At 37.8% G+C, this 25,971-nt stretch overlaps 3 protein-coding genes and 1 long non-coding RNA gene across 7 annotated transcripts; 1 reads left to right on the top strand and 3 right to left on the bottom strand.

Annotated features, from left to right (window-relative positions):
• Window positions 1–2,106: 2,106 nt before the first annotated feature.
• On the bottom strand, window positions 2,107–9,114 carry LOC126626980 (membrane-anchored ubiquitin-fold protein 3-like). Its single transcript, XM_050296393.1, has 3 exons — window positions 8,758–9,114; window positions 8,207–8,377; window positions 2,107–2,494 (listed from the first exon to the last, which is right to left on the bottom strand). The coding sequence occupies exons 1-3, from the start codon at window positions 8,885–8,887 to the stop codon at window positions 2,439–2,441; spliced, it is 357 nt and encodes a 118-aa protein (XP_050152350.1). The 5' UTR covers window positions 8,888–9,114; the 3' UTR covers window positions 2,107–2,438.
• Window positions 4,977–5,707, bottom strand: LOC126626984 (uncharacterized). The gene is made up of 2 exons (XR_007624833.1): window positions 5,347–5,707; window positions 4,977–5,129 (listed from the first exon to the last, which is right to left on the bottom strand). It is a non-coding gene; the product is annotated as an uncharacterized LOC126626984 (long non-coding RNA).
• Window positions 9,115–11,177: 2,063 nt separating the features above from the next.
• LOC126626974 (RNA pseudouridine synthase 7-like) lies at window positions 11,178–14,658 on the top strand. 4 transcript variants are annotated; one of them, XM_050296385.1, is made up of 12 exons: window positions 11,178–11,341; window positions 11,440–11,483; window positions 11,562–11,639; window positions 11,774–11,874; window positions 12,035–12,122; window positions 12,236–12,314; window positions 12,429–12,511; window positions 13,064–13,129; window positions 13,218–13,274; window positions 13,501–13,626; window positions 13,980–14,215; window positions 14,329–14,658. In XM_050296385.1, exons 1-12 carry the CDS (start codon window positions 11,251–11,253, stop codon window positions 14,429–14,431), a joined length of 1,152 nt encoding a protein of 383 aa, XP_050152342.1. In that variant the 5' UTR covers window positions 11,178–11,250; the 3' UTR covers window positions 14,432–14,658. The 4 variants fall into 4 exon arrangements, with proteins under 4 accessions (XP_050152342.1, XP_050152340.1, XP_050152341.1 ...); XM_050296383.1 differs by having other exon boundaries at window positions 12,236–12,511; XM_050296384.1 differs by lacking the exon at window positions 13,218–13,274 and having other exon boundaries at window positions 12,236–12,511.
• Window positions 14,659–23,062: 8,404 nt separating this feature from the next.
• On the bottom strand, window positions 23,063–25,152 carry LOC126626976 (bidirectional sugar transporter SWEET10-like). Its single transcript, XM_050296389.1, has 6 exons — window positions 25,011–25,152; window positions 24,672–24,708; window positions 24,333–24,555; window positions 24,080–24,241; window positions 23,780–23,899; window positions 23,063–23,631 (listed from the first exon to the last, which is right to left on the bottom strand). The coding sequence occupies exons 1-6, from the start codon at window positions 25,051–25,053 to the stop codon at window positions 23,329–23,331; spliced, it is 888 nt and encodes a 295-aa protein (XP_050152346.1). The 5' UTR covers window positions 25,054–25,152; the 3' UTR covers window positions 23,063–23,328.
• Between the last annotated feature and the right edge of the window lie 819 nt (window positions 25,153–25,971).

Below are 25,971 nucleotides of genomic sequence, written 5' to 3'. Positions count from 1 at the left end.
TGCATTTCATTTTATTATATGCATACTATTGTATGAAGCTGCAGAGGCTAGGTAAGTTTCAAGTGAGTACTGTATGATGCTAGTGGTTGCGTTGGTTATGATTATACGTAGAGGCATGTAGAGCTTATTATCCTGCACCCCGGTGTTAGTGCTCCCACCCGTGGCCAGGGCACAATCATTCACGTGATGTTCACCTCCCGCACCGCACACTCACCTTGGATCCAAGTTTGGTGCACAGCCCTATCATACAGACCACATTAGGTGGTTCCGACTCATAGGTGACCCACGATTATTCGCATAACCTTCACATGATCATAGCACTTTAGCGTACTTATTTACACCCAGCCCTGTCATATAGACCATAATAGGTGGTTATGACTTGTGTGCAGACATATTTGATGAGTTATAGGTTCAGCCATACAGGTCACGTTGGGTGACTCCGGCTAACATATCATTTATATTGATTTATTTCACATGGCTTACTTATTTCATTGCTAAGATACTTACATGGCATATACTCGGTTTTCATTACTTTCGAGCATGATTTCTACATACGTATGTATTACTATTTTCTGGGAAATTATACGGCTTTTACGGTGAGGAGTTATTATTATTTTCGGAAAGTGAAATGGTTTTAAAAAGCTTTGTTTTTGCCCGATCACGTTTTCTGTTTTGCACCCCTCCAAGTTCTAGTTAGAAGTTCATGTTAGTGGCTTACAAGAACTCTACGGCGGTTCTAACAAACTTCAAATAATTTAGGGATTTCTTTCGTGCCTTGTATAATTCTTACCTAGCTGGCTGGACTACATCTAGGTTACCTATGCTCTGAATATGTGTATCTACACTTTAAATACCTTCACTCGCACTTTTATACTTGTCTAGTGTAAGTTAGCTAGTTTGGTTTTTATTTACTCACATTTTCATATCACTATCACTTCCGCACGACGCACATGGCTACGTCATCCTCACGTGACGGCTAGCATGCCTCAATTTAGGTCGGGGTGTGTCACTTCTATCAAGTTTCCCCTATATATATATATATATATATATATATATATATATTAAAACTTAACTATGTTAATTAATTGGTTAAGGGCTAGTTTGGTATTATGTGTTTTTTTTTAAATAAAAAAACTGATTATGCTGTGTTGTGAGAAGAAACAACTGTAAAATAAAGTTGTTGAGTGTTTGGTAAAGTTTTTTTGTGTAAATGTACTTTTAATAAAAAAATAATGTCTGCGTATTTGGTAAACTTTTTTTATAAATTGCTTTGAATATGTTAAATGACTGAAAATGATAAGATATTTAATGTGATATATTGTCAAAAAACAATAATATAGGAGCAAATATTATAATTTTGTAAAATATGTGAGGGTATACTTGCTATTTGAAAATTTCATTAAATGAGCATTAATTACTATGATTTGAAAAAAAAACACTTATTTTAGAAGCATGTAAACCCTATTTCTGCTTTTCTATGTTTTTTTTACTTTCATTGATAACATTTTTCAAAAAAGCTTTTTTTTATTTTTTTTATTTTACCAAACACATTTAATGTTCCAAATTTTTTTAATTAGCTGCCTTTTTTTTAAAGCACCACAATTCCAAACCAACCCTATAATCAATAAAATTAAAATAAAAAAAAATCTATCCCTACTGAAATATATGCTTAATCAAAATAGAAAACATTCAAAACCACCTTCTTATAAAATGCCTACTCCCTCGATACAACTTCTACGTTTTACTCCGTGCACACTAGTTAATGCAAGTGAACTGAATTTATGTTTCCCGGGACCTTCATCGGAAATCCATTGACCATGACAGCCGGGAATCTCACCTTCAGAGGTTGAAGGAGCCCCAGAAGTTACGATTTACGAATGCCTGAATAAGATCACAGGTGAACTCATTCAAGTTATCCTAGATGCTGGGAAGAGGGCAGGGGATGCAATGCGCGATTTTCGGGTTTTTCTTCACCGAAGAGCCTGTTTACAGTTTCAGAGTTTGCCAGATTTCACAGGGGACTGCTAGAGGAAGGTTGGATTGACAAGCTTGGCACATACTCATGAAGATATCCGAAATAGCTGCCATGGAGAAAAGTTCTAGGCATTTCTACTTGTAGTTTAAATGTTGTTATTTGCATTAACAAGGTCTATACAGCTTTCCATTACTGCTACAATCATTCAAGCAATTTACACACAGACAGGCAGAGGAACAAGGCAAGAACCAAACCGGAAACAAGTAAGGCAAGCAACCCGTGTGGTGGAACACAAGAGCCTTGAAACTACTGAAATCACCAACAACATGGTTTTCTGTACACACATCACAACATGTACACGTTGATGCTACAATAACAATGAACAAGCGTATGACCCGAGGATGGTTTCTGTAACCAAGGGATTGATACCCAGGTCACCAGGTCCCAACCTCAAACAGTTTTTTCATAATATGGAACATGAGCAGACAACTTTCTGGGGCGGATCATCAATCTTCTTTTCTGTTCGGAAAATAACGATGACAATTTTATTAGAATCTCATGCTCAGAAAATCATTAAAGGAATGCAACACAACACAACTTAACCTAATTAATCCCAATAAAATGTTCCTGATTATTTTTATACTCTTAGCGAAGAAGGCTTTGGTGTATTTAACACAATACGTTGAAATGAAGGAAAACTTATTTATTGATATCCCCGATAAGCTACAAATATGTACATATACATGAGTCAAAATAAACACACAAGAGGGAGCCTTCACAAAGGTTGCTTAGGAGAAGTCTCAGCAGTCGGTAGAGCCCCAGAAAGAGAAGGCACCGGAGGGGGATCATTTGGAGCCTCAGTACTGGACAGAACCCTAGAAGGAGGAGGCATCAGAGGTTGATCATTTGGAGCTTCATTACGCGGTACAGCCCCAGAAGACGAAGGCAATAAATGCCTTTGGAACAAACCCACAAATCTCTGATGATCAAGTAAAACCTGACCATCAGTTTCCTTCATCTGGTCAAGCTTCCTCTTCATGTTTGTAGCATAGTCATGTGCGAGCCGGTGCAACTGTTTATTCTCATGCTTGAGCCCCCTAATCTCCTGTTTGAGACTCATCACTTCAGCCGCCAATGATTCAACTTGGCGGGTTCGAGCAAATAGGCGTTGGGCCATATTAGACACAGAATCTGCACACTGAACACTGAGAGCCAGCGAATCCTTAACAGCTAACTCATCAGACCGTTTGGAAAGTAGTCTGTTATCTTTGGGAGTGAGAAGGTTCCTGGCCACCACCGCAGCGGTCATATCATTCTTCATCACGGAATCCCCAACGGTAAGAGGACCAGTAGGGGAGACGAAGGATGGGCGCCATATGTTGTCTGGAGAAGGCGGGGCTGCCTCTTCAACAAGGTTCAAGTCAAAACGACGGTCGGAGGGGCCAGACATTTTCAAAGGTGTTGAAGAGAGAAGAGGTCGGACAAATCAAGATCTTAGAAGTGCAAGAATGAAGCTTCTACTGGTGGAGATTCAAGTGTGCTTTGGAACTTAATGCCAGCCCCTATAAAAATCTGCACTCGACGGAGCTTCAGAAATCGAAGAGGCGCCTGCTCAGAAATCGAAGAGGCGTTTGCTTTCTCAAAAGCTGGGCTGCTTAGAGATCACGAGGGTTGATCTCAGAAATCGAAGAGGCGTTTGCTTTCTCAAAAGTTGGGCTGCTCAAAGACCACGAAGGCCGATCTCAGAAATCGAAGAGGCGCTCGCTTTCTCAAAAGCTGGGCTCCCCAGAGACCACGAGGGCCGATCTCAGAAATCGAATAGGCACCTACTTTTCTAGCCTTGTCAGCACCTGTCACACGCACACTCAGCTTTGCGGAAATTATGGGCATTCTGTCTAAGACTTCTGGGGAAGTAGAAAACACATGAATCTTACTGTTCAATCACCCACTTCCCACACGCAACAATAGCTCATGGGTACCACAGATAACTTTGCCAAAGTTCTCTGCCAAAGTTGAGCACGTGAAGCTGGCAGCTCCCACTACATCGCTCTGACCAAGAAGGGTAAAAGAATAGCAAAGAAACAGCACTAACAAAGTTTAGACCCATAAATTTTGAAGGTCTAGCTACCATATTATTACCCACAAGGGTAAAGGAACAGTACCACTGCTGGATAATTGGAAAGTCCCTGTGTGTCAACCTCTGTGCTTCGTGGCAAGGTAGACTAGCAAACATGCCCAACCTTTACTCACATTCGAGAAAACACTCCCAATAAGATTGCTTGCTCCAAAATCAAAAAGGCACCGTCCTCCGAATCTCAAGAGCCAGACTCCCAACATGACTACTTTCTTAAAAATCGAAGAGAGGGTAAAGGAACAGTACCATTGCTGGATAATTGGAAAGTCCCTGTGTGTCAACCTCTGTGCTTCGTGGCAAGGTAGACTAGCAAATATGCCCAACCTTTACTCACATTCGAGAAAACACTCCCAACAAGATTGCTTGCTCCAAAATCGAAGAGGCACCGCCCTCCGAATCTCGAGAGCCAGACTCCCAACATGATTACTTTCTAAAAAATCGAAGAGACACTGCTCCCCGAATCTCGAGAGCCAGACCCCCAGCATGATTGCTTTCTCAAAAATCGATGAGGCATCGTTCTCCGAATCAATCGAAGAGGCGCTCGCTTTCTCAAAAGCTGGGCTGCTCAGAGACCACAAGGGCCGATCTCAGAAATCGAAGAGGCACCTACTTTTCTAGCCTTGTCAGCACCTGTCACACGCACACTCAGCTTTGCAGAAATTATGGGCATTCTGTCGAAGACTTCTGGTGAAGTAGAAAGCACATGAATCTTACTGTTCAATCACCCACTTCCCACACGCAACAATAGCTCATGGGTACCATAGATAACTTTGCCAAAGTTCTCTGCCAAAGTTGAGCACGTGAAGCTTGCAGCTCCCACTACATCGCTCTGACCAAGAAAGGTAAAAGAATAGCAAAGAAACAGCATTAACAAAGTTTAGACACATAAATTTTGAAGGTCTAGCTACCATATTATTACCCACAAGGGTAAAGGAACAGTACCACTGCTGGATAATTGGAAAGTCCCTGTGTGTCAACCTCTGTGCTTCGTGGCAAGGTAGACTAGCAAACATGCCCAACCTTTACTCACATTCGAGAAAACACTCCCAACAAGATTGCTTGCTCCAAAATCGAAGAGGCACCGTCCTCCGAATCTCGAGAGCCAGACTCCCAACATGACTACTTTCTCAAAATCGAAGAGAGGGTAAAGGAACAGTACCATTGCTGGATAATTGGAAAGTCCCTGTGTGTCAACCTTTGTGCTTCGTGGCAAGGTAGACTAGCAAACATGCCCAACCTTTACTCACATTCGAGACAACACTCCCAACAAGATTGCTTGCTCCAAAATCGAAGAGGCACCGCCCTCCGAATCTCGAGAGCCAGACTCCCAACATGATTACTTTCTAAAAAATCGAAGAGACACTGCTCTCCGAATCTCGAGAGTCAGACCCCCAGCATGATTGCTTTCTCAAAAATCGAAGAGGCATCGTTCTCCGAATCTCGAGAGCCAGATACCACAGACCACTTTTTCAAAGTGCTCTGACAGAGTTAAAACATGTGAAACTGGCAGCTCCCACTACCGTGCTATGACCAAGCAGGGTAAAGGAATAGCATTACTACTTGTTGTTAGCGAGACTCCTATATATGTCGACCTCCATCCCCAACGGACAGGCAGACCTGCAAAAATGTTCAACCCTTCATCATATCTGAGAGGGCACTCTCAACGAAGCCTTTTGAAATATTCAGCTTTCTTTCCCCCCGATAATACCTCTGCAAACAAGCTATACTAGAGCAAGAATATCTCATATCATCAGGGTTAAAAGCAAGAGTATCCCATATCATGCTTTTTCCCTGTCTTTTCTTTTGGCCTTGTTTTTACCTGCAAGACAAGGAGAAAGAGAGCAATCAGTCAGCACTTGGAATCAAGCTTCCAGCCAGGAACTGACTGCCTGGAACCCCTTACCTGATTACTTACCTGGCATTGCTCTCGAGTACTCATCTTCAACATCTTATGTTTCTAGGGAAGATTCCGCATCTGCTTGAGGAACATATAGGGCAAGTGCGAAGGATACAAGGAAGCATGTGGAGACAAGCGTAACAGCACACGTGCCGATACATCCATTACTCTGTCAAAAGCAAAAGTATCCCATATCAGCAGGGTGGAACGTACTCTAGATTTGATGGACTTGTTTTGACCCTCAAATTCTTCAGTCGGCCTTATACTCTGGAGGAAACCAGAAAACCCTCCAGCTCAGTTCAAGAATAAGCCTGTGGAAAGTTACTTCTTCAAAAGCAAAAGTATCTCATATCATCTCTTCTCATTTTTCTTCTCTTTATCCTTCATGCTGCTGCAAGATGGGGAGAAGGTGAACAATCAGTCGGAGCTCTGATTGCTTACCTTGTCTGTCACCTCTTTCAGCAGACCCCCTAGCTCGGCGACTTGGGGGACTCCTACTACATGGTTTGTATCGCGCTTGACCAAGCCTGAAACTACAAGTAAGCTTCAAGTGAAATTGATACATTACCTTGTGCATCTCCACCAGTTAAAGATACCACCCCTGGATGGAGGAAGAGTACTTCCAGAGAAGATGCCACATCTACCTATGAGACAGATAAGGCAAGTCAAGACGACACCACACTCCGATACTTAGAAGTTTCGTGATTACGAGATCATTCTCCCACAATATTTCCTAATGTCATTTGTACTAAATCATTCACTTGTACTCACTAAAGGAGAGCTTGAACCTATGTACTTGTGTAAACCCTTCACAATTAATGAGAACTCTTCTATTCCGTGGACGTAGCCAATCTGGGTGAACCACGTACATCTTGTGTTTGCTTTCCTATCTCTATCCATTTATATACTTATCCACACTAATGACCGGAGCAATCTAGCGAAGATCACAAAAAGCGACCGTTTTCGCTACCTAGGATCTATCTTGCAAGAGAACGGAGAATTAGATGGAGATCTCAACCATAGAATACGAGCTGGATGGAAAGAGTGCATCCGGCGTGTTGTGTGACCGTCGTAGGCCACTGAAGCTCAAGGGAAAATTTTATAGGACGACAATAAGGCCAGCGATGTTGTATGGCACAGAATGTTGGGTGGTGAAGCATCAACACGTACACAAAATGGGTGTAGCGGAGATGAGGATGCTTCGTGGGATGTGTGGGCACACGAGAAAGGATAAGATTGGGAATAAGGATATCCGAGGTAAAGTAGGAGTAGCCGAAATTGTAGGAAATATGAGAGAAAATCGGCTCCGGTGATTTGGACATGTGCAAAGAAGGCCGACTGACGCTCCGGTTCGAAGATGTGACTACGGGACAGAGGTTCAGGGCCGAAGGGGTAGAGGAAGACCTAGGAAAACTTTGGAAGAGATTCTAAGAAAAGACTTAGAGTACTTGGATCTAACGGAGGACATGACACAAAACCGAACGCAATGGCGTTCTAGGATTCATATAGCCGACCCCACTTAGTGGGAAAAGGCTTTGTTGTTGTTGTTGTTGTTGTAAGATTAGTAAAAATGAAGAACAACGAACACAGTGGTAGCTATAACCAGTAAGGATGCTATACTATATGCACCTCTCCATTCTCGGGATGTTAATTGTGCATCCTAAGGTAGAAATAAGGTCATAACCTAAATGGCTATCTTTCGTCGACTGTAGTCTGCATTAAACCTTCTTTAAACTCGAATCTGCTCTAATACCATAGCCTGGGTCACTCTTCTTTCAGGGACATTACACACGTCACCAATAACACTGAAGATATATCATCTTATGGAGCAGAAGAAAGAAAGCAAAACCTTCTCATAGGCTAAAACCAAATGCTAATGACCACGTCCACGTTAACTTTCCGTTCCAATTTTATTTTACATATTTTCCTAGTTGATTGTGGAACAACGGTTGAAAAATTTCAAGAGGAAATTACATTTACAATTAACTTCTCGAGGTATAAAGGCTGCATTTATCAATCCAGTACCCCTTCTACCCAAACTAGAATTCATTTTTCATCTATGAACGGGACTTCCACCCAAAAATAAGATATCGAAATGACCAGAAGCATATCATTTTCCAACATAGAGTTTCATTTACGGAAATCAAACTCACAAGCCACAAGTAATTTTTCGAGATTAAGATCGTGATGGAAACATTACCCGTTTTAGCTTTTTCGATAGCTGGCTGTACAACAACATGCATTACGATAATTCCCCCACCAATATCAGCCAAAGGTAATTTACACTGACCCACTGTCTTGTTGTTCTCCAAAATCTTGCCAAAACTCATCAGTTTCACTTCATTCGCCGTCTTCGGCGTCATAGTCTTGCCTACCAAACAATCAAAAGGGCAATCCAAGAAAATCAAAAGCTGAAAACACAGTTAAAACATATGAAAAAAAAGAGCCAAAATTACAAATTTGTGACTGAATCCATAACTTCTACCAAAATTCTGATTGCCCAAATCAAAATTGTGTTGAAATTTCATCTAATTATTAATAAATCTAGCTCAAGATTAATAGAACAGATTCTATCAAAATTTGGTAACATTCGGATTGCCAATAACTGAAATTTCAAACCCAGATGTATAAACCCCCAAATCAGAATCAAAATTCCGAAATTTCGAACCAAATTAAATCCAAAAACTTCATAGCAAACAAAATTACATGGAAATTAAAGTTGTAAAAAACAACGAGTGGCAAAGGCAAAACCTTTGGGCCAATCAGAGACGACCCTCTGCTTGAGCATATCGACGGTTGAGGCCGATGAGTAGCTGAACGGACCGACATCGGTGCCGTCGTACAACCGGAACTTTATGTCCACCAAATCGTCCTCCGGCATCTCTCTCAGTCAAGCTCTTGACTTTTGACTTCTTACGCCTATGCACCGACTGATTGCTTCCACGTGTCACTCTACCGCTTCCCAAACGCCGACCCTTTTCTCCTTGCGCAGCACCCGATCGGTCCGAACAATTCAGGCGTTCTTCCCCTTCTTCTCTTTGTTTCTTCTATGGTGGTTGGAGGTTGGTGCTGGTTGTTGGCGAGCTGTAGGAGAAGAGGGTGCACCCGAAGGTAAATCGGCTCCAATACGAAGTCGTTTCAGGCAGCAGATTCATAATAATATTACATTTACACCCTCTGCCCTTTCAAAAAATAAGGCAAAAATTTCTAGTTTTTTTTACATTGCATCATGAGATTGTAGAAATTTATTTAGTGTAAATAATATCGTTTGTTACAAAAAAAAAATGTACGAATTTATGTTTAAAAATGTTTTTGAGCCTACAATTTTTTGTTAAATTGATTATATGATATACGCATGACTCGTTTTTAAGTTGTGTAGAAGCCACACTTAATTATTGAGATTAAGTTGTGTTATTAGTATATGAACTATAAATTTTAAAGTCTGCTCAAACCCAAAGTGACCTCAATCCGATTATTTATTGAGTTGTGTGTGTGTGTTAATGTGGGTTGGGTAAATGCCTTGCACGGCTATGTCAATCCAAATGCAACCCGATTTTAGCCCGAATTCTCTCGTTCAACATATTATCTATTCCGTTTATATAATATAAGCTAGGTACAAGATTTAGTATATATACAATTGAAGTTTGTTGTTGATTTCTATTTGAACGATAAATGATATTTTTGTTTTTAAGTTTCTCTCGGTTAAAATTTCGCATGATTGAAACATTAGAAGTGGTCTCTACGCTATTTAGTTTAATTAACATTTCTATAGATGATGTGTGTGTATTTGATGTGTTGTTTAGTTCAAAATTTAAAAAATGGAATTTTAACGAAAAATTACTGGTACTATTTACTTTAATGAAAAACCTTTATACTAAAAAGTCAATCCTGGTACTATTGATTTTACTCTTTATTTTGTCATTATCGTTAAAACTCAGGGCTCGTTTACGTAACCGTAATCAAAATAGGAGGAATTGGATTACGGAGGAATTTAATTGAGAATAAATTGAAATGGAGAGGAATCAAAATAGAAATGAAACTGAGTTTCGGAATAAGACTTAATGTGAGTACTAAAATACCCTTTTTTGGTTTTATTTTTATTCTATATATTTATTTTTAAAAATGTTTTAGCTATTTATTTGTACTTATTTAGTTAAATTAAAGAATTAAATATCCACAATTGTGTAAAAACCAAATAAAGAACCCAGCTGCATTCATCTTCCCTCCTCACAAAAGAAAAAACCCAGCCACATTCATCTTCCCTCCCCGCAGAAGAAAAAACCCAAAAACATGAGGAATTTGCCCCTAGACCTAGAGGTCGCGATCGTCAAAGCGATGTCGCAGGAGGATGAGCCGGCGAGCGAGAAGCACATACGTGAGATACTGACGTTGGCGTCATCGTCCCGAGCTACGTCCACGCGTGCGTGTGGGCAGTGTTGAAGCGGCTGGACCATCGCCTCCTGAACGACGACGATCCAGTGTTCGAGGACAAGATCTCGTATGCCACCCGTAGATCTTTTGAACCTATTAGATTTTCAATTCCTTCACCTTATCGATTTCAAGCTCGTGAGATTAATTTAATGGGTTAAACGACAGATTGATAGGAGAACATAATTGGAAGAGCAAATGGATTCCCAATTCCCTCATCATCCCGAAATTCAATTACCACATCGATGTAGGGAGTCCAATTCCTCTCATTCCAGGAATTGAATTCCACTTTTTGTGCGGGTCTCATGCACTGTTGATTCCTCACCATTTTTGTGCGGGTCTCATGCACTCTTTTAATTAGTTTTTATTTTAAAAAATCTTACAAAATAAAGTATTATTACAAGATAATCTCAATAAAGTTGGAAAACTCGAACTCAAATAGGTCCAAACCCAATTGAAATTACTCGAATAAAACCAACTTCTTTGCGACAACGTTTTTGTTAGCATATTGAATACTAATATTTTGATAACGATCTAGTGGTATTCCCTTTCACTTAGAATTGAGAGCTCTTAAGTTCGGTACTCGTCAAAGACAAATTGCAATTATATTATTGCTAACCAATTATGAGATTTAGCTCACTCTCTTCCTTAAACCCCTTAATGTAAATTACATCGTTTGCTCAAAATAAATAAATAAATAAATAAAGATTTTAAATTCAATTTGACGACGTCGTTTGAGGAGTTTGGGGTCTAGGGTTGTGATTTGGCTTCCAAAAGCCGGAAATTTGATCCGAAAATCGGAAACAAGGCCGAAAAATGAAGAGTAGAAAGGAAGAGAAGGCCATGGAGATCGTGTGGCAGACTCCGGAGATTCGGCCGCAACGGCAAGATTACATCTTTCGCGATGGTACGTTCTCAGCCGTTGAAATTTTTTTCGACTTTTCGAAAATATTAACAAATTAAACGGTTAAATAAATAAAAATGTCTTTGGCGGGAATGTTGCAGGGAGGCGCCATGTCAGACCCTACAACTTCGAGTTCATCTGTCATGTAAGCTTGCTTCATTAATTTGTTAATGTGATTAGTTTGCTGTGATTAAACCCTAATTCTGTGATTCCGGGTTTTTAGGTGAAGAAACGGTGGGCGGGGAAGACCATCGTTGACTTGTTCACCTATGAGTTCAAAGGCCGGCCTTATGATTACTATGTATGAGTTTCCGTCTCCGTTTTCGTGTTCTTGTTTTACTTTCTTTTACATTTTAATGGAACGATTTCGTGACGATTAGTTCAGGTTTTGGGTTTATGATTTTGTATGAGGTTTTAATTTGTTGTGCAATGTAGGTTAGTGCAGTGAAATCTGGAAGGATACAGGTTGAGGGAGTGATGGTGCCGGTTTCCTACATTGTTAAAACGTCGCAAAAGATAAGCCACTTCGTCCACAGGTTTGTGTTGTGGTTGATGGCTCTCACTCTTCTTGTTACATTCATGGCTTTTGGTGATTGCTTTTTTCTATCTCTGTCTCTGTTTCCTTGTGAGCTTTTGTTAACTGTGTGATTGGTTCAAATTCGTATTTCAAATTTGTGTAATTGGTTTTGGTTGTAGGCATGAGCCGCCAGTGATGACTTGTGATGTATCAATTCTCCAAGAAGAACCGGATGTGGTTGTCGTTTGTAAACCTGCATCTGTTCCGGTGAGTTGAATTTATGACCTAGCTAGTGTGCCTAGCTGGGGATGAGATTTTTTTCTCATCTCCTATAACCTTATTGCAGAGTCTTATGCCTGTTAGTATCTGCTGTTTTCTAGGTGCATTCATGTGGTCAATATCGTAAGAACACTGTTGTTGGGATCCTTGAGGCTGAGCATGGCTTGGCACCTCTATTCCGTATCCTAAGCTTTAAACATTATACTTTTGGCAGCACGTATTTTAGCATAATGATATTTTGCAGTGAAATCTTATATATTCTTTATTATACTTTCCTTGACATGATCATGCTAGCGATTCATCGACTAGATCGCCTTGTCTCAGGACTCCTTATCTTGGCCAAAAGTTCTTCAAAAGCCAACTACTTTAGGCAACAGGTAAGCTTTATCTTTAGAAGTGACTATATGATACTTAGCAAACAATTTATTTGTTAACTTTTTAGGAAAACTTTGAGTCATCATCATGGCCAATGCCTGTGTATTATGGTAGCATAAATTAATAGTGAGTTGGTTTCTGTCACGATACAGTTCCATATAGTCCTGGAGCTACATGCATTACGGGCTTATCCCTGTATGTAGGCAGGGGTACACTCATCTGATTGGGTATGTGCTACATGTCAAATATAAAGTATACTGTCTCTTTAGGTGTATCATCTATATTCATTTAGAGTAAACCGTGTACCTTTTATACCAGTACATATGACTACTAAGCTTGGGGTTTTCCCAATTATTTGGCTGGTAATGTTCACGTTGTCTAAGTATTGGTATTGGTTGCATGCACATGTCACTGCCGTTGAGAAATCAATTTATCTTGTTCCACTGTGTTTTAAGAGGTTCTGTTTTGATGACTAGATGGTGTGCCTTTCATGCTTTTGTGGATAAGAAGTTTTTCCGCTCTTCATTTTCTGATGTCAAATGCAATTGTTGCAGATTGAAGGAGGGATGGTCCAGAAACAGTACATTGCAAGAGTTGCTGGAGAATTTCCTGAGCAAGAGGTTTGCTTTTGTTAGAGCTGGATGTTAAAACTGCTGGTCTTAATGTTAGGATTGACAGATTGTTTTTTTTTTTCCTCTCTTCCACCAGCAATTTGTAGATGCTAACGTTATTCATGATCCTCGAGAATGTAGGAGCACAGCAGAGGTGGGTTATCTTGTGCATGATGCTAGTAGTTTCTGCTTAAACCGTAGGGTCTTTTAGTAGTTTCTATGAACTTCTCTGTGATTGTTGTTGTTAAGGTTGGTTGTTTGAAACTTCCTGCCATGGGTAACCCATTGTTAACTGGTCTTCTACAATTGATATTTTGAATTATATAGACTGCTTGTACAAAGTGCCCATACTGGATGATAACCGTCTCTTGTTTATGCAGGTTAGTGATTTATCTGATGATACGCTCATCAAGGGGAAGACTGCCTGTACAAAGTTTACTAGACTCAGTACCAATGGAATTCACAGTCTTGTCTTGTGTGAACCAGTCACTGGCCGAACTCATCAAGTAAGTCTATGCACTGATTATATGGGCAATGTAACACCACATTTTGAATGGTTTTCTCTTAAAAAAGAAAATTATCTCCCCTTTCAATTCTCGGCGGTGAAGTTTGCAATATGCAGCATATGCTTTTACTTTTGGTTCCCTGTGGTAGTTTTCCATTCACTATTCATTTCAGTGAACTTTTACTACTACACTTCTGTTCTTACGACTCTACCTTCCATTTTGTTTTCTGAATTTCGATATCCTTTAAACTCTAAAGACATAGCTCTACATTTTTTATTCCAAATGATCTGAATTCTGAAGCCAAGATTTGCGTCGACTAAAACATCAATGATTTCCGCTTTTCTGTGATGTAGATACGTGTCCATTTGCAACATGTAGGCTATCCGATAGCCAATGACATGCTTTACCTGTCCAAACATGTTAATGGTCGTTCAACTGAAGGAATGGGTGCTGATAGAGCCGCTGTAAATTCCAGGCCCTTTCTGACCTCTGGGTTTTGTGAAAATTTATCCACTGAACATGTAGACCCCAATGAAGATTTCAGCATTGATCCCATGTGTACAAATTGTCCGAATTTGGTTCCAAAAGGGTAAGATTTTTATTTTCGTCAGAGTCTAAATGAAAATATTCTTTGATGCATATACCTTATAACCGTTAAAATTTGATTTGGACTGTCATCAACTTCCATTATTTTTGGTGCAGATACGATGTTCATGAAGAGGCTTTGTGGCTGCACTGTGTTCGATATTCTGCACCCGGATGGACTTATGAATGCCCGTATCCGGATTGGGCATCACTCAGCTAACCATTCGTGTAATCCATAACCCTAAGCCTTTTGTACTCTTCATCGAATAGCCCCCTTTGACAAGAATGTAAGGCCCTGTACCATAATTTTTTTTGAAGAATTGTATACAAATGCAATTTTACCCTAATTAACTTATTTTCCGTTACATTTCCGATCTTTATTTTGTTGGAAGATGTCTCATGTTCAAATTTTACAGACGAAATGAATAAAAACATTGATTAGGATCCTATCCGGATCCTCTTTCTGTGGCAATCAATCAATCGTATTCGCTTATTGTATATCATGCTATTATAAATTATTTTGATTTTTTATTTAAAATTGAACATAATAATATCTAACAAAAACAAATCGTACAATGTACGATAAACGAACATAATTGATTGATTCTTTAAATTCTCATCCTCATCCTAAAAACATTTCTCGAGTGATTGCCCTATGGGATAACCGTGGATGAAAGTTGCATCATGACACCACCTGGTCTAAAAACCCTATGTAACTTGAGCACCTTCAACAAGTTGACCAGAAGGAAAGAATAAGAATCTTCAACAAAATTGGAATAAAAAATGGGACAAGCAAAACAAAAAGCATAAGATGATGACAGTAAACCTTTAATAATTGATCTGAAGCTTCAGGCGTTCAGAGGATCAATCAAAGTAGTAGACTAGTAGTGGGGTACATCGGAGGCATATTGTCTGCCATCTTGTTATGTTATGGTACCCTTCTCATCCCATTTTATTTGTACGGTCACAATTAAGTCACGTCAACATTTTATATTCTTATTACTTTTTGTCTTATTATCTTTATAAACAAAATAAATATAAAATGTTGACGTGGCTTAAGACTGCACAAATAAGAGGGGATGGGAAGGGCTGGAGACAGATTGTCTGCCCTCCTGTTATAGTGCCCTTTCCATCCCCTCCTATTTGTGCAGTCACGGTTAAGCCACGTTAACATTTTATATTCCTATTGCTTTTTGTCTTATTATCTCTATAAAAAAATCAATATAAAATTTTAACGTGGCTTAACCGTGACCGCACAAATAGCACTACAAAAAAAAATAGTCATTTGCGAGGGTCATGTACCGTTAGAAAAAGCATTTTATCGTCGCAAATACGTATTTTCGACGGAAACATGCCCTCACTGGGCGTCGCAAATTGTTCCATTGGAAATATTTTTTTTCCGACTAGCCGTCAAAAGTACTTTATTATCGACGCACAAGACTTGTCATTAGTAGTATCTTTCCGTCGAAAATAAATTTTCAAAATAGCAAAATTATTTTATTTTCAACATGTCAATGTGGTTGCAAATACTTATATGACCGTTGAATATACTTTCTAAACATCTATTTTTTGCAATGATTTTCTTACGAACCAAAACATTGTGTCATAAAATGTTTTTCCAATAGAAAAATATTATTTACAAAAGCGCATGGTTGTAGCAATTACCATTACCGACAATTATGAATTGTCGAAAATACGCAGAAAAACATATTTATAAGGGTTAAGAGTCATCGGAATTATATATTTGCAATGATCCTACTTCGTCAACAAAAATAAAAGGATACAAATACAATTTTTATTGAAAGAATTGTTTTATATTAATGAAACCATATATTCAACTACATATACAAAAAATCAATGTAAAAAATTTAAAATACTTGTTACAATCCTATGATATGTCTTATAACGCCACTTTTCCATGTCCAATTTAAACTGTTGAGGAGTTCGAATGTAGTGCTACGACCATTGATCCACACTTATTATCTTTAGTCTGCCAAAAAGAGAAGATAACTTATATCAAGCACAATATAATTGTCAATTGAGAAGCTTTGAAAACTTCTCAACTGCAACTCTAGAACATTCACCAAAATACTCAAAAGAAAGTACATAATATTAAAACCATGATTGATACATAGATACCACATGGAGACTAGCAAAAACAAAAAATTGAAACTTGAAAAAAGCTGAGATGCATGCAACGCAAACAGAATTCCAAAGACTCAACCAATGCAGAACATAATCTTTTTTTTCCAGAGATCCAAGGATTCACAATCATAGCAAAAACTAAAAGGAAAGGATTTATACCGTTTCTTCTCGGTTCGAGGTTCGTGTTAGTGTGTCGACACCAAGATCACGAGGTTTGGCTTTCTGATCTACACGGCTGAGCTCGATTTATGAAGTGCAGCGAAGATGGAGGGGCGGTTCTGACCATGGCGATGGAGATTATGAGCGTGGTTCTAATTTTGTGATGTTGGGGTCCGATTTGCAGAGAAGATGGCTCAGAATCAAGTTTGGGGGTGAGATGCAATGGTTTGGATCCGAGTTCTCTGATGGAGGCGTTTGGTTGAGATTTGGGAATGAAGGAAGGTTCTGAAATATTGGAGTTATGTTTTGGGAAGCATAGAAAGGAGAAAGAGAAAGGTCTCTCAAAGTGGAGAGAGTAGCTTGGGAATAGAGAGAAAATGGTGGAGCGGCGCTCTCTTTGGAATCAGAGGGTTAAGTTTTTGGGCGCCATACCAAATTTTTTGAAATAGAGAGCTAAAAATAAAGGGCGCCATGCCAAAATTTTGGCAGCCCTCCAAAACACACGGTAAGGATTTAATCTCACTTATGTGAGATTAATCCTATGGCTATTATTGTATTAGAGTTTTTTAAAAGTTTTTAAATTAATGTAGTAGTGTGAAAAAAAAATATATATATATATAGAAACACTTGTAGTGACAAGCTTTACAATTTTATGAAGATGTCAACTCTAAAATTTATCACTATAATCCCATAAACCATAGATCAAAGTTTAACCGTTTATTGTTGTTTACGTTTACGCTCCATTATTCTCACCAAATTTTGTTTTTTTTAGATTTTCTATTTTGATAACATGATCTCCTTGCGAATGTAGAAAGATGAACGGTTTGGAACGTTGATATCATGTTCAGATGGTTACGGTTAATGGAGTTTATAAGGTCTCTAGAAATTATATTACATTGACTCATATTTCAGTTAACTGTAAACATTGGAACGTGATATTAACGTTTCGAATCGTTCATATGTTTGCTTTCACTAAAGGATCTTGTTTTCGAAAAACAAAATCAGTGAGATGAATAGAGTGTAAATAACAACTGATGATTAAATATAAATCTAGCGTTTATGGATTATAGTGTTGGTATTCGGATTTGACCCCATCACGAAAGTTATAAAGTTTGTCATTACGAGTGATTGTATATTTTTTTTATTAATTTTGCACTCAAACAAGACACTATTCATGAGGGTTTAAAATCTAACGACGATGTAACCATTGTCTAAGTGTAGATGATGCAATAACGAGCGTTTGTATATCCTTTCACATTTTTCCCACTTGTACATTAATTATTACAAATTTTTATTTATTTTGAACTCCCACTAAAAACATTATTTGTAGAGTTTTAAAAATTCAAACGTCGATGCACCCATTGTCAAAGCATAAACGATGCGATCAACATCATTGCATATTTTTTCACACTTGTAAATTAATTATTGTGAATTTTTTTTAACGTTCTTTGGTAATTTTAAATTGCTTTGATTTTTTTAATGTGCATTTTAACAAACTAGTTTAACGATCAAACCGTCAAGTTTGTTTGTATATACTCTGAGATCGCATACATCAAAATCTCAAAAAACAAACATTTAGAGATTAGGTATCAGGACGAAATATTTCGATGATTATAAACGAAAAATCATGATTTAACAATTATTTTAGCTCCAATTTTGATGATTTTTTACAACTACACTCCTTGACACTATAAGAATACAATGAACTAGTTCAATCTTCAATTTAAAATATTTACACTAGTGGATACTTAATCAATTTAAAATATAGTTATTTTTTACAGCCACTAATTCCTTTTGCAAATACACAATCTCTTCCGACAATAACTAATCACCCTTGAAAATAGAGAAATTACTATCGACGACCACTTATTGCCCTCGAAAATAAACAATTACTTCTGACAATTTAAATACGCCCTTGGAAAAAATATAACTATTGCCGACGAATACAAGTTTCGTCGTAAATAAATGTGGCGCCAAAATTTCCCTTAAAAAAATAGCTATTTCTGACGGCGATGTAACTCTTTTCCGCGGGTATTTTGGGTGTTGAAAATAGTAAACCTCTTGTCGACATATTTTCGACAACGCATAATTTTTGGTCGGAAACAGTGGTTTTTCCGAGAGCATTTGTAGGCCCTCAGAAAAAGTTGGTCGTAAATGACCCTTTTTTTGTAGTGGAGGGGATGGAAAGGGCACCATAACAGAAGGGCAGACAATCTGCCTCCTACTTCATTAGCCTCATCTCATGCATTGCATGCACAGTCATAGGGTAGGGTCAAGCATGGATACCTACCTAAACTTTGGCATGCTTCTTCTGAAAATGACCTTTGGTCACTGCCCTTCATTTTACAGACCTTCCAAGATACAACATCGGCAAAGTGTGAAAACGTGATTATGGTTTCGAACCCTTAACTGATCATATTATGTAATAATTGATGTGTACTTATTAGATCGATTGTTATAAACAGCTAATAATGTTTTATCATTGGAGGAGCGAGCACTCCATTGAAACCTATTCTAGGCCTGGAAGAGATTAAGTAACACTAGGCTACAAATGGAGAATTTGAACTTGAAACCATTGGCTGGTCATATTATGTTACAATCGATGTGTATTTAATAGGTCAACTATGATAATGCTCTATCACACATGATCAAGATTCAAACTTATATATATAACATTTTCCAGATTAAGCAGTTCTAGTCTAAAGTTAGTTTTTTTTTAGAAGGGGCCCAACTCGTTGCCTCACCACGACAATCTACCCTTATGGGGTTCGAAAAGACTCACCAAGGCATTTCAGTCTTCCCCTAGCCATCACCATATGATTCACACGCACTAGAAATCGAATACATAACATGAGGTGTGGAATATAAACTTGGAATTTGTTCTCAACCATTGAGTCACCTATGCTGAATTAGTTGGTAATGGTACATAATTAATAATGCAATAAAAATTAGTCATGTTAACTTGCGTCAAGCTATTTCTCTGTAGTCTTATAATAAAGAGAGAAACCTAATTTTTTTGGTAGTCAAAACTAAAGATAAACAATGAGAAAACGTGCAATTAATCATCACTAACATAACTCATTAGTGGATTTTTAATTTGTAAACAATGCTGGATATCTACACACAAACTTTTGCCCAGCAGGCGTGTAATTTGAATCACAAGTTCTTCAGACACCGAATCCCCCCAACTTGTTAAAAAGGAGACAGTCATCTATCACATCAGGGAATCGAACTACCAAAGAATGTTCCGCAGGAAAGTACAGTGGAATCCACCTGATTATCTGACATGAAAGGTTGATCATGCATCGTGGTCATATCTGGAAGAAATCCTTAAATTTGTGGTGGAATGTGTCCTAAAGTTTTTGTTATATGGATGAAATATCTGATCAGGCTGACTCAAATTTCACTGACAGTGACTAGTGCCACAAGAATAATTACTAAAATTAAACCCCTAGCATATTTCTACCAATTCTTGACATCAAGAACCACAAAAGTAGTTGATGTATAAAATAGTGTGAAGTTTGAATGTGTTGAGAGATCCCGCATCAGGAATTACTATAAACATTAGGCATCAATGTATAATATATTGGGCCCTTTTATTGGTTTTGGCCGGTTGGATACCTTAATTCTAAGACAATATTAAATTGTAGGGTAAAAGACTGTTTACTACTCTAATGTTTCGTGGTTTTCAACATTTAGTACATCAAGTTTTTTTCGTCTCAGAGTCATACCTAAAGTGTAAATTTTGGGACAGTCTCATACATCCGTTAGTCAAACTGTTAAGTTTTTCGTTAACTGTGGCGTGGCGCACTGAGTGGGCGCCACGTGTCATCCACGTTTTTTTTTTTTTTTCTTCTTCTTCTTCCTCCGACTGCAACTTTCTGCTTTTTTTTTTTTTGTTTTTTTTTTGCTTCTTCCTTCCTTCCTCCTTCATTTCCCTTTCTTCCCCTTCTTCCTTCTTCTTCCTTCTTCTTCCTTCTTCTTCCTCCGAAATTTGGGGAATTTTTTTTTTTTTTTTCCTTTCTTCTTCTTCTTCATCTTCTTCCTCAAAAAAAAAAAAAAAACACTTTCATCTTCCCCCAAATTCGGAGGAAGAAGAAGAAGAACGAAGAAGAAGAACGAAGAAGGAGAAGAAGGGGAAGGAAGAAGGAGAAGAAGGAGGAAGAAAAAAAAAATTGAATCTGGGCAGATTCGGAGGAAGAAGAAGAAGAAGAAGAAGAAAAAGGAAGGAGGAAAGAGAAAGAAGAAGAAGAAGGAGGAAGAAGAAGAAAGAAAGAAGAAAAAAAAAACAAACTTCCCCAGATTTCGGAGGAAGAAGAAGAAGAAGAAGGAGAAGGAAGAAGAAGGAAGAAGGGGAAGGAAGAAGGAGGAAGAAGAAGAAAGAAAGAAAAAAAAAAACATTCCCCAAATTTCGGAGGAAGAAGAAGGAAGAAGAAGGAAGAAGGGGAAGAAAGGGAAAGGAAGGAGGAAGGAAGGAAGAAGCAAAAAAAAAAAAAAAAGCAGAAAGTTGCAGTCGGAGGAAGAAGAAGAAGAAGGAAGAAGAAGAAGAAAAAAGAAAAAAAAAAAAAACGTGGATGCCACGTGGCGCCCACTCAGTGCGCCACGTCACAGTTAACGAAAAACTTAACAGTTTGACTAACGGATGTATGAGACTGTCCCAAAATTTACACTTTAGGTATGACTCTGAGACGAAAAAAACATGATGTACTAAATGTTGAAAACCACGAAACATGAGGGTAGTAAACAGTCTTTTACCCTAAATTGTAAGTAGTGGTTGTCTTGGTGATTGGGATACTTTCTTTAGCTCACCACGTTTTGAGTTCAAACTCTCTCTCCTCCACTTATTAGTGTAATTTAAGGTAAGAATATCATTTGTACTAAAAATAGATAGTAACAAATTAAAGCTAATTCACTTGTCCGGCTTAACAGATATACGTTGATAACAGCTCAAAATACACCAAATGCAAGAGAACATGTTGGAATATTTTTCCTACTTATGTTGCACTTGTTGGGAGAATTTTTATGGGGTTTAATGTGTTCCTAGTCACTTTAATTGCTTGCAAATCTTATTATTAGGATATGGCATACTAATTATTTTTTGTTGAAGTGCTTTATGCAAGAAGCAATATTTATGTGTTTTTTGCAGGAAGCACTTTAAATGTTTTTTTATCAGGATTCACTTGCATTTTTATTAATGATTGGTTACAAAACATTTTCACAAAAAGCGTATTCAACTATTTTAAAAACGCTTCCAAATGAGTCTTTAATTAACCAAACATGTCATCTTCCCACTAAGGTTGATTAAGGGATTTCAAATCCTTATATGAACTTAATTAAGGGAATTATATAATATAAATACATAAGGATTTTTAATGGGCTTATAATGATCGTATCTCATTACGGTTACGCACTTTGTATAAGTAAAGATTCTCATCAATGCATTACAAACGTTACGCGTAATATTTCTCATTTAATAGTATAACCTACCGAGTAGGAACCAATAAAAGAGTTCTTACTAGCTCGTGGAGCAATATTCAAAGAAGATGTCTTTCGAATCCGTCAATCCAGGTTAGTATGTTGGCTTATTTTAATTAATTGAACCCCTTCAAATTCACAGGTGATGTATTCCGCACGTGGGGAAACGTCAAGCCTTTGCCCTAATTATAGTGAGTTACTTTTTACTAGGAAGAATATTCTTTTGTGTGAAGGTTCCAAACTTATGTAGATGAATGATTTTCTTTCACTTTGCCTTGGCTATAGCTAGCATATTGATATGTTAAGATGGATCCATTCAGATCGGCCCGGTGCAAGTTTTCGAGTCATTCAACACTAGCTAGATAGCATGTAGAGAAAGAGAAAATATGGGATTCTTCACTACTTGGATTTAGGAAGACAAATTGTGTTGTTTCGTTTTGGTTGCTAGGGTTTGTCTTGTCCCCGTCTCTCCCAGTGGAATTTCCTGAAAAAGCTAGCTAACTTAATATTGGCAAAAATTAAACCTCAAGTGGATAGGCTTGTAAGAAGAAAATTCTCTGCCTACTTTTAGTTTATATGTAGCAGTGAGACTCTTTTCTGTGTTAGCTAGTGACTTTTTTTATCCATGATCGCAATTGACATACTTGGAATAATTATAAAAGTGACAAAGTTATAGTCTATATGATGCGTTCTTTCTTCGTCAAGCTTATTCTAAGTGTCATTTTCATTTGTAAAAATGAGACCAGATTCATATCTATTCCAGCAACAGCCATGTCAAATTGAGTTATATCGTACTTGATAAGTTTTTTCCGCTTGTTTTGGTTTTTCTTGATAAGAATTTCAAAAGTTCGTTAGGAAATACTTTAGCGAATAACATTTCAAGAATTAAACTATAGAAAATATCTATCACCTATCTACCAATTGTTAATGTTGACAAGTGCGATACAATTGGGTTCATTTGTTTTGCAAGCCTGTAAGTTGGAGTTTTTAGGAGAAATTTGTGAAGAGCCCTCAAGAGAAAAAAGAAAAAGAATCTAGAAAATATAGCATGTAATTAACTAGTAATGATATTTCCTTGATACATTGAAATAAACTTAACTATTTTAAAGCTAATGACACAACTACATCAGCTAGCTACATAGCTTTAAGGGGACGCAGATACTGAAAGACTAAGCTTAGAGAGAGATACAATACAGACACACCCATGGCACTGCCCCTAATTAATTAGAGTACAGTTAATCCAACACACAAATTAAACTTCAATTATGAAAACTGAAGGAACTATGCTCTTGAAGACTTAAATATAACATGCATGTGCATGTTCCTTCAGTTTTTGGGTCAAACTTTGGTGGAGGCATCATCATCCATGGCAGCTTCCTTGGTTTCTTCTGTTTTTTCAGCCATGATAATTATATTTTGAACCACTTCAATCATGTCACTTGTAATGTCCACAGTTGGTTGCAGAATCACTGCAGGGCTCATTTCTGGACACACCAAAGTACTGATCTTCCTCACATCAATAATGTGTTCTGATAATTCTTGACCTTTTGGCTGATCTTCCAGAACTTCCTTTGCATTCTTGTAGACTACGTAAACCACCATTTGAACAACCCCTAAGAAGAAGCCCAGTATGTTTGGTAACTGTTGGTTCAATAAACCAAGAGGAAAACAAAAGATCAATATGCAAATATTTACAGCAAGTTTCAAATCAAGGCATAAAATATAATTATACACTTCTGCATGTTACATGCATGTATCTTATATATGTAAACTACAAAGGTACACTTACAGCTATGTAGAAGTCCTTGATCAGAAAACCATAGAAGAACCATGCGACTGCACCTAATGTTAGGAAAAATGATAACGGAAATGGCATGAACTCAACACTCTTGGTCCGTATTACTTGTCTCTGCACAAATTTACCAATGATACATTAAGAAATTAATTTGACCCTAGAAGAAACTAAACCTTCTTTGAATCATCCCAACCAATCATATAGTACCGTCTCTTCCAATAAGATATTTAACACACAGTTAGTTGAGATGTTACAAATAGTTAAGATTTGCTTGAAGTCGAACTTGCTAATTACCAGGACACCAAGAGGTGCGACAAATACGCTTATGCTGAACACAAGACAAATCCATCCCACAATCTTAATACGCATTTCACCTGTGGCTAGAAAGCGAGTCAAAACAACCATCACTGCGTAACTAAAACCGTTCAGCAAGAACAGAAGCGTCGCGTTTGAGATCTGCAAGTAGCAAATTTAACCCATGTGTAAGCGATACATATAATTTGAAGACTGTTAATGTTAATGATGGAGTTCGATGATCAATACATACCCTGGCCTTCTTGGGGGCATAGAAAAGGAAGAGGGAAATGTAAAGAGTCTCTATGACGCTGCCAACCGAGTTGATTGTGATGAGAAGAGTGGCATCATAGTTAATCTCTTCCTTAAGGAGGGCATAGTATATGTACAGCATTGAACTCAACAGCCCTATTACATATGGAAGTGCTTGAAAACCTTCTGTTGTTTTTTTCTTGTAAATTGTATAAAAAGTTGGCCTGCAATTGCAAAAGTCATTGTTCTCATCATTAGCTAGGACGCATATGAATATTTGAAAAATTTCCATGGAATAGTTAATTAATACATTTAATCAAAATAAAAGTAAACCACTTACACTGGAGCAAGGAAGACCAAAAGGGAGATGATGTTGCCTGCGATAAAAGAATTGAAGAAGGGGCAAGAGAAAAAAAATCAGTTCATGAACTTGAAATCTTAAACACAACTTAATTAACACATACTACAAAGAATAGTAATGTAGTATGCATAAATTAAGTTGTGACCATCGATCCTTTTGTGAAGACATGCATATAAAAGAGGGTCTAATTGGGCACAAAGGAATATAACTTAAGAAGTTCCCATTTAGCATTCAAAAATGGGTTAATTATAATTAGCTTCTATGATCTCATTAATGGTGATGAAGAAAAAGAGGTAGAAGGGCAATTAGCTACAATACCTAAGAGGCCGAAGGCCAAACTCAAAGTGTGTTGAAGGGCCATGTCTTTGGATTACAACCAAAAGATTGGAAGGCACTCTTTGTATCACTCACTCTCTATGATCCCTTGCTCACGCAGTGATAACAATACACAGCTGCTAACTCATACTTCAATACATGACATGCTTATAAGCAAAGGGTGTGAGCTATTTATATATGGAGGAAGGCTCACGATCGAATCTGAGGTATCAAGTTGCATGCAAAAGAATGTGTGAAGCAATATAAAAAATGTAACACCCTAGGGTTAGCCTTTCCAGTTGTTCATTTGAGCTTTCACGTTTACATAATCCACAGAGGTTTTTTTAGCTAGCTAGCCCCTATTATCCTATATTTTCCCTATTTTTTCTTTTATCTCCTAAACGAGAACGACCTCACACCAGTTAAACCCTAGCAAGTACTATTCCTAGTACATACACAAAACCCTTGGGGTCCCACGCAAGCTTCTTTCTGATGTGTCACCCACCAAGTGGTTTAATGGTTACAACTCATAGTTCATTTCTAGGGACTTCCGTGCTCTTTCTTAGGGTTTGGCTCCTCTACTTCTTCAAACACACAAATTGTTTGTGCGGTTTACACTGTTCACCAATCAAATTTAAGAATGCTAGAGGAATTATACCAATCAAAATTATTGTTGATTTTACTGATTAGACCCGGTAAAATAGTTGGTCTAGATTTCCCCTGCCATTTTTTACTTTAAAATTGAACAAATGTATAATGTACTGCAACGCACTGGATTGAAGTTGCATATCAAGACCACTTGCTCCGTCCTTTGTAGGAATCCAGAGGGTTTGAAATTATTTCATTCATCCAGAATCGCACTAAGGAACTTTTTTATGTGTAATCGCACTTGATATGCAGGGCTATTCAGATCACGGCTTATTTGACATAAAAAAGCAATCCAACGGTGAAGAAGGAAGCTCAG

The sequence above is a fragment of the Malus sylvestris genome, chromosome 6 (assembly GCF_916048215.2).
Source record: "Malus sylvestris chromosome 6, drMalSylv7.2, whole genome shotgun sequence".
In the NCBI taxonomy this organism is placed as follows: domain Eukaryota; kingdom Viridiplantae; phylum Streptophyta; class Magnoliopsida; order Rosales; family Rosaceae; genus Malus; species Malus sylvestris.
This window is presented reverse-complemented; position numbering and strand designations above follow the sequence as displayed.

Coding starts and splice junctions, on each gene's coding strand:
- LOC126626980 (XM_050296393.1), bottom strand. CDS start 8,887: ATGCCGGAGGACGATTTGGTGGACATAAAGTTCCGGTTGTACGACGGC. Junction 8,378..8,757: donor CGTCTCTGATTGGCCCAAAG/GTTTTGCCTTTG, acceptor ATTGTTTGGTAG/GCAAGACTATGACGCCGAAG. Junction 2,495..8,206: donor TATCGAAAAAGCTAAAACGG/GTAATGTTTCCA, acceptor TTTTCCGAACAG/AAAAGAAGATTGATGATCCG.
- LOC126626974 (XM_050296383.1), top strand. CDS start 11,251: ATGAAGAGTAGAAAGGAAGAGAAGGCCATGGAGATCGTGTGGCAGACT. Junction 11,875..12,034: donor ATAAGCCACTTCGTCCACAG/GTTTGTGTTGTG, acceptor TTTTGGTTGTAG/GCATGAGCCGCCAGTGATGA. Junction 12,123..12,235: donor GTAAACCTGCATCTGTTCCG/GTGAGTTGAATT, acceptor GCTGTTTTCTAG/GTGCATTCATGTGGTCAATA.
- LOC126626976 (XM_050296389.1), bottom strand. CDS start 25,053: ATGGCCCTTCAACACACTTTGAGTTTGGCCTTCGGCCTCTTAG. Junction 24,709..25,010: donor TTTGGCCTTCGGCCTCTTAG/GTATTGTAGCTA, acceptor CTTTTATCGCAG/GCAACATCATCTCCCTTTTG. Junction 24,242..24,332: donor ATGCCCCCAAGAAGGCCAGG/GTATGTATTGAT, acceptor TGCTACTTGCAG/ATCTCAAACGCGACGCTTCT.